General features: G+C 42.9%; 1 protein-coding gene across 1 annotated transcript in view; it reads right to left on the bottom strand.

The window, feature by feature from the left end:
- Positions 1-9,867: 9,867 nt before the first annotated feature.
- LOC123779304 (uncharacterized NREP) overlaps positions 9,868-12,677 on the bottom strand; it is a 33,465-nt gene continuing 30,655 nt past the window's right edge. Inside the window, exons 7-8 of the mRNA XM_087861913.1 lie at positions 11,804-11,899; positions 9,868-11,608 (exon numbers count right to left, since the gene is read on the bottom strand). Coding sequence (XP_087718039.1) covers positions 11,581-11,608; positions 11,804-11,899 — 124 coding nt within the window. The 3' untranslated portion in view covers positions 9,868-11,580. The remainder of the gene's footprint in view (positions 11,609-11,803; positions 11,900-12,677) is intronic.

Genomic DNA, 12,677 nt, shown 5'->3' with positions numbered 1-12,677 from the left:
CCGATGAGGGAGCCCGATGGAGGACTGGATCCCAGGACTCTGGGATTATGTCCTGAGCTGAAGGCAGACACTTAACGACTGAGCCCCCCAGCTGCCCCGAAACTGTGTAAATTCTCATCAGAGGTTTATCTAAGGCGTCAGGAGAGACTCCTGCCAAGGGCAGAAAATTGAATGTAGAGTTCTCCTCACTTCTCTGCAGCCCAGACTCTGTCACATTGGCCCGTTTTCTTTCCTTGTAGGTATGATTTAGATGTGATTAACCATGTGTAGTCACAGGAGGGGCCTTTTGTGTTGTAGTTTTACAGATTGAGAAGGTTGGTTGGTAGCGATCGCTTTTTCTTCATTTTTAACTCTGTGCCCTTTTCCTGAAAACCAGTCAGGAGCTCTTCTGCTGCATCTTTAACCCCATTATAAGGGGTATAAATAACTTTCTGCTTTCACATTTCTTCAGGTATGTACACATTCACTGGCCTGACCTTTCCTATTCCTCGATTTACACCCACAGTCATACACATCTTCAAACAACCCTAGCCCCATATTTGTTTTAAAAGATAGGTCTCTACTGAACCAATAGGACCTTGTTTCTGGGATTAAAACTGTGCCCTGGGCTATCTGTACTCTAGCTGTCTGTCATGTGTACTTTTCTGCCATTTGATGCTTACATACTTTTTGTATATTTACCAGCCTCCCTGCTTCTTTTTTTCCAAATGTTCATCATGGCATTATTTAGAGTGTGAAAAATAAGAAACAACATAAATGCCCAATGTAGGTAATAGATAAGGTTTGCTATAATTGAATATTTTGCTGACATTTGATGTTTTTCTCTTCCTCTTTTTTAAATTAACTTCCTATTTTGAGATAATTGTAGATTCACATGCCATCATAAGAAATAACACAAAGGGATCCCATGTACACTCGCCCCAGTTTTTCTAGTGATACCTTGTAAAGCTGTGGCAGAATATCAGTCAGGATGTCGGCATTGATACGGTCAAGATGGAGAACATCTCCATCACTACGAGGATCCTTCATGTTGAACGTTTATACTTTCCCTTCTGCCCACCACACCCCCTCTGTAACCCCCAGCAACCACTCATCTGTTCTCTATTTGTATATCTTTGTCATTTCAAGAAAGTTATATGAATGAAATCCTATGTAAGCTTTTGGGATTGGCATGTTTTCCCTGAGCATAATTCTCTGGGGATTCCTCCAGGTTGTTGCACATATCCATAATTCATGTCTTTTTATTGCTGAGTATTATTCCATGATCTGGTGTACACAGTCTGTTTAGACAACCCATTGAAAGACATCTGGGTTGTTTGTAGTTTGGGGCTGTCATGAATCAAGCTACTATAAACATTCACACCTAGGCTTTTACATGAACATAACTTTTTGTTTCTCTGGGATAAATACCTAGGAATGTAATTGTTGGGTCATAAGTCAGTTGCTTGCTTCGTTTTTTAAGAAACTGCCAAACTGTTTTCTGGAGGGGCTGTACCTTTTTTCATTCCCACCAACAAAGTTTGAATGATCCAGCTTTTCCTCATCTTCATTACCAGTTATCTCTCTGTTTTTTATTTTACTTAATCTGATAGGTATCTCGTGATATCTCATTGTGGTTTTCATGTACATTTCCCTAGTGGCTAAGCATTTGGATATCTGTGTACTCAACGGCCGTCTGTATGTTTTCTATAGTGAAATGTCTCCTCATGCCTTGTTCCATTTTTAATTGGATTGTTTTATTGTTGAATTTTTAAAAACTGAGATGTAATTAACATATGAAACTCATCCTTTCAAGGTATAAAATTCAGCTTTTAGTGTGTTCAGAAGATTGTGTAACCATCACAGTTTTTATAATTCTGGAACATATTAATCATCCCAAAAAGCCCATATCTGTTAGCAGTCAGTCTCCAATCTCTCCTGCCTTGGCCCCTGACAGCTTGTAATCTACTTTCTATTTCTGTAGATTTGCTTATTCTGGACATTTAATACAAACGGAATCCTACAATACATGGCCTTTCGTGACCTTTCGTGACCGGCTTCTCTTTACGCACGTCATGTTTTCAAGGTTCAGCCTCGGTGCGGCCTGTACCAGTGCTTCACTCCTTCTTATGGCCGCACAGTAGGCCTGGTGTGGGTAAACCACATTTTGTTGAGCTCTTTATCAGCTGGCGAACATTTAAGTTGTTCTCACTTTTTGGCTAGTATGAATGATGCCGCTGTGTATGTTCATATACAAGTTTTTATGTGCACCTATTTTCAATTCTTTGGTTATGTACCTAGGAGTGGGATTGCTGATTCAATGCTAACTCTATGTTTAATTTTTAGAGGGACTGACAAACTGTTTGCCAAAGCTTTCCATGCCCCACTTTACATTCCCACCAGCAATGTATGTGTGTGTAAGAAACATAAAGATCTAAGGGGAAAAGGCTCTGCCATCTTAGCCAGGGTAGCTCACAGTGTTGCAGAGCGTCCATGTGGGAAGAGAGAGAAGGGACAGCCTCTCTGGTATCCTACACACGCACTGAGCGAGGGCTGTCTTTCACACCCTTCCCAGGGGCTGCTGCCACACTTCTTCAGTGTCCCTCCAAGCTGACCCTCCTCCAAGAACTCACATCAAATACTCCCTCATCATCACAACTGACAAAGGAGATCCTAGCTGTTAATGACAAACCAGAGCGTTCCAGTTACCCCTCTCTCCTGGAAAGCAGTGTCCCTCAGCTCTGCAGGGAGCATCTGCTTTTCAGAAACTAGTTTTGAGACTTGAAGGCGAGAGCCAGCAGGGCGGCCCTGTTGCTTGTTCCCCTCTCCCAGATAGCCAGCCCCTTTGGCACAGACAGCTCAAGGAAAGAACAGGAGGTGGTCTGGGGCCTCTGAAAAAGAAGTGACTGTCTTTCCTTCTCAGGGGCTGTGAGGGCAGCGCTGCAGGGAGGAGCGTAATGGAAACTTGGCTCAGGACTGGGGCTGCCCCAAGTGTCAGGGCGAGCAGAGCACATGTAGCCACAGAGCAGCTATTAGAGAGACACCGGGACTCCCACTTTCCCAGTTTAGCTCTGTCATAGGGCTCCCTGATGGCCAGGGCCTTATTTGGTGTGTGTTTTTTTGTGGAAGCCTCTGCCATCGATCCGATCATTTCTAAAAAGAAGGTGGGTCAGCCATGAACAAGGGTTCTTGCAAGAGGGCAGTAGGGATGGTGAGAGTTCCAGAAAATAGGTCACAGGGACGCTGGCTAAAGGAACTGAGGCAGTTTGGCCTGGAGGAGAAAAAGGCAAGGGGAGCAGGATGCAAAAGGCTGCTGTGTGGAAGAAGGAGCCCCTGAGTCTGTGCGGCCCTGAGAACTCAGCTAGGACCAAGGGCTGGGCGGAAAGTAATAGAAGGCGTTGGGCTCAGAAAGGTTCCAACTAATAATTAAAGCTGCCCAACTTGAAAGAATCAGCAAATTAATGCATTCTTAAAATTCTCTCTTCTGTGAGGCTTTCACTTAGCCACATGGGTCTCCCAGTGAAATAGCTGAGCTGTGCATTAATGGCACTGTGTATTGTGTGAGGGAAGAGATTAACTTCGTAACGCTTGCAATTGTTGTGCTCAGGGGTAAGACTAATGGACACATGCAATAAAAGAAAAGGTGACCCCCTTTTTCTGCCCTTATTCCCGAGCTCCTGCTGCTCTCTGGGCTTTTCCCCAGAAGTGCTGGGGTCTCAAGGACTATGGAGTTGGGAGCCCTGCTGTACAATCCCACTTCTCCCACCGCCCAGCCCCCTCCTCCAGTGACCATTCGCCCAGCCCTTCTGGATATGCTGGATAGGGATAAAATGACATACTTGGAAGAATCTGGAGGAAGAGGATTTTAGCACTAAAGAGATTTGAACTCGTAAGGGAATGAAGTAAAGGCTCTGAGAATTGCCAGTCTTCTCCAGTCTCCTCCCCTTGCAGCTCAGGAGGCTTGAGGCCTCGGATCTCCAGTCTCCTCCCCTTGCAGCTCAGGAGGCTTGAGGCCTCGGATCTCCCGCCATGTGATTAGTCGGTGCCATAGTAGGACCGTCCACTGACAGGCAGCGTGCAGCTTTCTTTCACGTCCCCATCAAAATTCATTTCTGCTGTTTTCTCAGGGTCTTATGCCCCGCAGTGCCATAAATTCACGGGCAGCAGCTTGAAAGGCTTCCATCAGAAGAGTGGGGAAGCTTAGGCATTGTGGCTGGTTGGCGAGTATTTCTGGCCCAGAGTTGAGTTCCTCAAACACAGTGCATAGATGGTTGTCTAGCTCAGAGGTTTCCAGACTTTTTGGTTCTCACACTCTCTAAAAGAATTTTAATAAAATATGTATCATCATGCAGTTTTTAAGTTAATAAAGTTTTTCATCATAAGCTTAAATACTTTCAAAGGATGTAATTTGGAGCATATTATAAAGGTTAATGTTTTAAAATGAAAGTTGAATTTCTTTTGTAAATGTATACAATCAAATCTAAACATTATGGATCTTATTTATTAGAGAGCAATCAAATCTAAACAAAAGGATCTTATTTATTAGAGAGCATGAGTAGGGGGGAGGGGCAGAAGGAGAGAGACAAGCAGACTCCCTGCGGAGCTGGGAGCCCACCATGGGGCTTGATCGCAGGACCCTGAGATCATGACCTGAGCTGAAGTCAGGTGCTTAACTGACTGAGCCACCCAGGTGCCCTGTTATTCCATTTTTAAAAACAAACACTTATTTAACTTGCAGAAATTTGGCTTTTTTTCTTTTTTCTCCTTCAACTCAAATTTTCATTCCATCCCCCCCAAATTTTATCTTAATATGATTTTTGTTTAAAAAGACTTTATTAATTACCCTGTTACATTTATTTTTAATAAAAATGTATCTAAATTAAAAATCTTTTATTTTCTGTGACCATGAAACTCTTAAGTGTTAAAAAATCTGTGTGATTGAATTATCATTATTAGCAATACACTAGTAATTAAAACAACACAAATATACTAATTATTAAATGCAAAAAGTGAAATCCTACTGTAAGTGCATCTCTTAATGAGATGAAGAACTGTTTTCAGTTCACGTGTCTGCACAAGAGTATTACTTATTGCTAGAATGCGATGGTCGGCTTCAATTCTGTTTCTGTTTTTTGGTTTTTATAGATGTAAGCTGCAGGAATTGAAAGTGTTTTATTTTAGCAATGTAATTCAATTATTTGAACTTCTGCTATATGCCGAAACTCACATAATGAGCTATCATCAAAAGATATTTTTAATCTTGTCACCTGACAACTTGATTAGGGTCCTACATTTTTCTTACAGGCAGTGAATTGGAAAGCACGTGACTCGCCAAGAGCTTGGTTCTCATCATTAGCATACTTCACTTCTCGGTTTATGGGAGCTATACCAGAAGAGCTCTGCTAAGACTTACCATTGTTTTTATGCTGTAACACTTTCACAGTGACTCACCTTTTACAATTCTGTGTCTTCAGGAATGATAGGAGAAACGGATACATTATTCATTTCATTACGGTTTTGCCAAAACAACACCTTTTGATAAAATACTTTGACCTTTTGCTTTGAGTGCAAAAGGGGCTTGATCCCAGGACCCTGAGATCATGAGTTGAGCCAAAGTCAGACGCTTAACAGACTGAGCCCCCCGGCACCCTCTTATTCCATTTTTAAAAACAAACGCTTATTTAACTTATTTACTATTACTTTGGAGCTGCGGATACAGGTCATTTATAGAAAATGTCTATCACAAACCTCATTGGCAGAGCCAGTCTTCACTGCCAAGCCAAGTGGCCAAATCAGATATACTTTCTGTCAGAAAAAACTTTGGCTTCATTTTTCAATTCACTTAGCTGTTTTGAGGATTATAAAAATCAATGAAGATTAAAAGCGTATCTTGTAAAACTGATCACTAGAACAATAAAAAATTAAAATGATATAGATGTAATATAATTCCATGTTTAAGTTATAAAAATAAGATAATAGACTCTTTTTTATATAAAATAAGAAGAATGATCAAAAGCATAGTATATCTCTGGTAAACATGGTATATTATATACTGCTGACTGGCTTTGGAAAGAATAAGAACCAGTGTAAAAATCAGAAATACTGCTAATAATATGGAAAGGTCCTAGGCTGCTAATCAGTCTGGCAGCGTATAATTTTTTTATTATGAAAAAGATATTAAACATTAAATAAGGTAGCATGTGAAGAGAATTGACTATAACTGAAATAATTATTTCATGCTCTGGTTTGATACAACCAGTTTTGACAACTGTATTGACTAATGCACATCGAATCTGAAAATGCACAGGGAAGTTTATCCTTGGAGTTTATCCATCTCATCTTGTAAAAATTGGTATTCTGATTATATGTACAAAAGTCACCATTGCAAACCTATGTTGTTGTAGTTGCTCTAAGCTGCATTTCTTCCCAGTAATTCCTAGGGATGAGGATGGAGAATTGTAGAAAATAATCGTGTGCGAGCGCACGAAGAGGCCGTTTGTCGTATCCATTGTCTCTGATGTTCTCTGTGCTTCGTTCTCTCAGGACTCTCCCTCAAGAGCAGGGCGTTCTTTGGCACGAGTAAGGAGGTGGAAGAGGAAAAGGTATTCAGTAAAAATTATTATTTCTGGCACTCCACTACCATGTATACCTGAATTCTAAAAAGCCGTATATGAGTCCAGACACCTTTTTTCTGTGTTTTCTAACATAGCACTTTTAACATGTGTTTCAGAAGGGAAAGCCCAAAGTTCTGTGGATTTCTGATTAAAGGAACCTTCAAAGGACCATAAAGGTTCCATTAAAGGAAGTTTTCCCTCTCTTTGCCACATCTGGGAGTTTGGGGTCATATTAAGGGCAGTGTGTCACAATAAGAATAGGGATGGGTGAGACTTCTATCTTTGTGTTTATAATGTGGGGCAGGGACTAATATACAGATTCATTCTCAGGAGATGCATTTTGGGAAAGAGTAGGATATGTTCAGGGGATCTGGAAATCGGTTCCTTTAAAAGCACCCATGAGCATGCACTCCTTGGAAAGACTTCACACGCCCTGAAGCACACATACCCTAGTTTAAAAATCATGAGCTTTTCAGACCTTTATCTAGCCTGACCTGATGCAGTGCAAGATTTTTGTACCTTGGGGTCAGTCCCTGAGGGAGGGGCCATCGAAGAGTTTAAAAGAGGGTCTGGGGATGCAGACGGAGCTGGGAGCTGCCGCCGCCCCTGTTCGGGGCACGGTGATGAGAAGCCTGTTCCCAGTCCGGTGTTCACAGACCTGCATGCCACACAACAAGGTCTCACAAGGTCCCCTGGCCGTCCGCTGGTGAATAAGCGCGTCCCCACAGCCTGAAACCCGAGGATGAGTGCTGCAAACCCACAAGCCAGCAGAGGCAGGCAGGGTACAAGAAAATGAGAGGCTATGAGCACTGGATCGTTGGGGGGGGGGGGGGGTGTCATGCCTCACCCAAGGTGGAGGCCCGACTCAGCTCCAGCCCCTCTGTTGCCAGGTCTTCCAGAGTTCAAGGGAAGACAAAAACCTGCATTTTTCACATGAGATCTTCCCATTTGTAAATGTCGGCAATTAAATCAAGATTTTTATAAAACACTTAGGCAATACAGGTCCTCTCTGATCCATGGTTGTTGGTTAGCAATCTCTGCCCAAAGGCCACAGGGTGTTGTTTTTGTCTGCTGAGAGAACGACGCAGCTCCTAATCAGAGTTTGTGTCCCCCACACGGACTCCAGCTGGCACTTCAAGTTCTTACCTGGCCTCAGCAGTTCTTAACCTCTTGAATCCATAGCTTAGCGAGTCATAGCTGGGCCCCACAAGTTTAAACTGCAGTGAATATTTCAAGCTTCATGGAGGCTGAGGGAATTGTCATCAGCAGACCAAAGTCCACTGAGTTGAATAGAACTTTAGACAATATTTATTCTAGCTTTCCTGTTTTTAAAGTTCCCAAGACATTCTTTAAATTTTCCTTTCGGGGCTAACAGCACTTCTCTTAATAAATGGAAGGTATGCAACCCCAGTATTACAGCTCCTGGATGCTGTCCTTATACACCTTCAATCTGGAAAGCTGGACCTTCACTCTGGAACTATAAAGACTGTAAAAACCTCTTCACTGAAAGAAGTAGCTATGATTCTATTTCAACCCTTCTCTCTTTCAGCCCCTGGCTGACAATTACCCTGAGTGCTTTAACTTCAGATGGTGTGCTGGTTTTAAAATGTGGCCATAAATTCTTCAGTATTCTTCCCTTTAGGAGGTAGAGCTTAATTCCCTCCCCGTGAGTGTGGGCTATATTTAGTGACTTACTTCTAATGAATAGAATATGATGGATGGTAGTGACTTCTGAGAATAGGTCACAGGCATTGTGGCTCACTCCCAGCTCTCGAATTACTTGCTCAAGGGGAAGCCAGAGGTCATGAGGACACTTAAGTAGCCTTGTGGAGAGGCCCATGAGAAGGGGAATGGAGTTCTCCTGCCAATGGCAGATTCTCCAGCCCTGGTCCAGCTTTCAGATGACTGCAGCTTGCTGACTTCTGGACAGCAAGCTCACGAGATCCTGAGCCAGAAGCACCAGCTAACCGGCTCCTGAATAGAATAGAATCTGTGGGATAAGAAAAGTGTCTTGTTTCAGGATGCATGGTGTGGCTGCAATGTGTTCTGTGGCAACAGATAAAGCAATAAAGCGACGTAGGCCATACCACCTCTATGGCCTGGCTTCATCCCTGCTTGCTTTCCCACGTAGCAATGGCACGAAGACAAGACGCATCGCCTCCCAGCTGTGAAAGCATACAGGGAATGGGAGGCTGTTGGGTGAGGAAAATGGCGACTGTTTCTAAGACGAAAGGTAATTAAGTTTAAGGAGGACTTCTCTTACATTCAGAAATATTAACCTCTGGATGGCATTACCCAAAAAAGTAGTGGTAGCTCCTTTTAAAGAATTTTCTTTCAGATTAAACAAATTCCGAGTATGTGGTGGACAGCTGGGATTTACTTCTGCTCTAAGGCTCCTTTTTATTAATAAAAGTTGAGGTTAAATAGGTTACTAACCAAACTCTGAGATGTGCATGAACTTTAAAAGTAACTCCCCAGCATAAACGTCCCTCCCGACACACGTGTCGACACTCAGGATTTCTCAGCATCTGACCCCCACTTTCCAGAAGCTGAGCACCCAGTTTGGCGCTCCTTTCCTTCCTTTCTGACCTTTATTTCAGAGGCCTGTGCCTTGGCCTCTGGTCACGTGAAACTGAAGTATCCGGACCCAGCAAGCCACTTCAGCTTGTGGTAAGCCGGGTGAAGTTGAACGTCATCGTGGAGGAGGAGGGAGCAGCTGCATTTCTCATGAACGGGGAGAGGATCACCCCCCCTGGATTTCTGGGTTGTGGGGTCACGGGAGACCTCCAGAAGGTTCTGGTGATGCCATCTCATCGTGTGCCTAGGTCCCAGGTACCTGGGGACATATGAATTAATGACTTAAAATCCTGTCTCACATTTTTATCTTCCTCCAAGCGGAAGACTTTTGTCTGTGTATAAGTGCAGATATTCCGTGAAGAAGTGAGGTCTAGGTATCCTTCGGATAAAGAATGCCACAGAGCAGGTCTTAACGGCAAGGAGTAAGAAAGAATGAGTTTTGCGGTGGAATTAAAAGGGTCTTGGTTGAATTCTCTTTTGTATCCAGAGGCAGCTCTGCAAAATGGTCCCAACAAGCCACTGCCCAGCCCCTGATCCGGTGGAACCTTTAGAAGGGAACATGCGTGAAAGAGCTGATTCTCTCTCTTTCCATATCTGCCCTTCTGTCTACCTTGGGGGCCCTGAGAACATGCAAACGAACAAGAACCAGTGAAAGCATTCAAAAGTAGGCCTCCTCTGCAATGACGAGCCAAGCCAGTTACCTTACAGCTTGCATATTTATTGAACAAATACTACTAAAATAGCTAAAATACACTGGGTACTTGTTGTGAGTGCATCAGTAAAGATCACATTGCTACAAAAGCCTGCATTTTCAGCAGTGCACAACTGCAACCCTACGTAAATGCCACAGATGCAGAATACTGTTTTCTTGCTCTATTTACACAGCTGATATACCTATCCTAACAAAGGAGGGAGCAGGGAAATGCACAAGAAACTCAGGCCAATGGGGGAGCGAGAGAGAAGGAAGAGGGCAGTGCATGCATCATCGGTGCTAACAGTCAGAAGCGGAACAGAGCAGAGCACAGCCTGCCCCGGCAAAGGAAGAGCTAAGACAGTCATATAAAAATTAAGGTGGGCTTTCAGACTGGCTAACACAACAACAATCCATGAGTAGATGGTATTGTCTGGTTTTATTTTTGTTTATCCATTTCATTGGGAGCAAGGACAAAAATGTAAAGTCTACACCTTGCTTATCAAAACTGACAAGAGTGCTCTGCCTTTTATTTTTTTAATTTTATACTTTTTTTTTTTCCAACTTAATATTTGGGAAAGGTGTAATTTTCAGATTCCTATTCAGATGCCAGGTGTGGGTTTTTTTTTGGATTTTTTTTCCCCACAGGGCGTTTATTTGAAACGTTTGCCCTTTTTTTCCCCCAAATATTCTTTCAAACAAAAAGAACCAAAAGAGACACCTAAAAACGCCTGTCAAATTATTGCTTTTCTTTCTGTAAGCTAGGCAGGCGAGGCTACCGGAAAGAAGAGATTTGGTAAGTAAATTACAGTTTTGTGATTGCTCCCGCTACAGGGACTGCATGGCCGTGAGTGCCAGCCGGCGAGACGTGAGTCTCTTACTCTCTCTGGTAGCGTTCACTCAACCTACAACGCTGAAGAAGAAAGCCACACTGAAGACACGAGGAAAACAAGTCAATCCAGTCTAGAGAACAACATTCAGGGAAACAGAGTACCAACACCTTCTTAGAACATGGAAATAAAATATAACTCCATCAGAGCTACCTCGCCAAGGAGCATGTTGAAAGTCCAAAATAGCACCATTCATCAGTGTCTCAGGTCCTGTGGCAGCATCTCGGTCACTTACCACAAGGAAACGATGAGTTTCAAACTACTTCTATACATCAAAAGAGTACATGGATAAAATATAGATATACAGACAATTGATGAACATAAACTACTAGGCTTGTTACATCTAAATGAAAAAAAAAAGGGGGACTCTCAGCCTCTGCGAGAAGCAGTCGGGAGCTGTGTGAGTGAAAAGACAGGAGTGGACCGGTTGTGTGAGAGCAGAGGGAGTTTGAGTTGTGGAAGACATCGTTGTCGAGAACCAGGCCTGAAGGCCCACCTGTAAGGGTTGTAAACGTGGATTCACAGTGTGAAATTCTGAGCGGTTTCACTTGAGTCAGAATGATTAAAAACTGGATTGATGATACCTATTTGTCCACTGTAAATTCTCTAAAGCAAGGCTCAGAGTCCCATAGTTTCTTCTTGATGATTTACACAGAAAAAAATCCCATATATGATACCATGACCTCATCAATACCCATACACCATATGTAATACAGATGGAGGTGTGACGATTAAAAAGAGTGGAGGTAACCGATGCCTGGGGAGTGGAGTTCACTGCTGCCAGGTGGAGTCAGGGAGGCGGCCTCAATCTGCTCATCCTTCTTGCGGTTCACTTCCTTTGGGACAGGAAGTCTTCCCTGAAAAGCAGGTGGACCCACACACACAAAAGACACTTAGTCATGCTTCTGAAGCCATTTGAAATTTTTTGCTTCTCCCTCCCGCCTTTTATCCTTGAACTCCAGATGTTTTGCAAACAGAGTTTACATATTAAACACAGTTCCCCTGAATGTAAATATTAGGTCTGTGGGGGCATGAAGTAATTAAACACTCACTGGCTTGGCTTCGGGAGAATCGAGTGCTTCTCTAATGGCTGTGCCCAGCCATGTGGGAGGCAGCATTCCCCAGAGTCAGGTTTCTGAGGACAGTTTCTAGTATGAGACAGGGCCCCACATGAGGCTGGGTTAGAGGTGCTCATAAGAGTGTTAATACATTTTCTTTAAAGCATTCAGTGGCTGTGGTAGAAGTGGGTAATTGCCTGTTTTCCAATATATAATAAAAATATTTAAAAGGAGATCACAGCTTGTACAAAGGTAATGTATGTATGGTTTATTCCTATGAACAACTGGCCCGGTCCATGTGGGCCTGATAATCAGAACCACAAGTGGGTACCAAAGGTGGGAGTGTTTGCAGGAAAGAGGAGGATAGTGTGACACCCAGGCCAGGAGATAGTGAGATCCACCTCGTTTGGCCTACTAAGTCTATCCTCACAAGCCTGACGTGAGTGAGGTGTTTGTGTTTCTGTCTAGAATAATTCAAGTGCATTGGCACTGATGCTCCATCAGGCACCCATGGGGAGAAGCTCTCCATCATAACCAAAGAGCAAGTGGACAAGAAGCCCATTTGTTCAGCTCTACCACAAATACCCTGTATATCCCAATAGGATATGAAAATAGTGATTTGACTATTGTCCAGCCAAACCATTAATTGCTGGAGTTTTCTCAGACATATTAGCCAATATGGTTTTAAAGGATTTTTTTTCCTTTTTGCTCAGATCACATGTTCCAATAGGACATTTACCATAAGCTATTTTGATTAGATATGAACGCTTGGATTAAATAATCTTGCTTTGAGATCTATAAATTATTGCATTTGAATTTCTTTTTAAGAATTCAACTTTCAAACAACTTGAAACTGAATAAATGTTTT

The sequence above is a fragment of the Ursus americanus genome, chromosome 5, assembly GCF_024610735.1.
Source record: "Ursus americanus isolate L20-20 chromosome 5, mUrsAme1.1.p, whole genome shotgun sequence".
NCBI classification, from domain to species: domain Eukaryota; kingdom Metazoa; phylum Chordata; class Mammalia; order Carnivora; family Ursidae; genus Ursus; species Ursus americanus.
The sequence above is the reverse complement of the archived record's forward strand: the minus strand, read 5'-3'. Positions and strand labels throughout refer to the sequence as shown.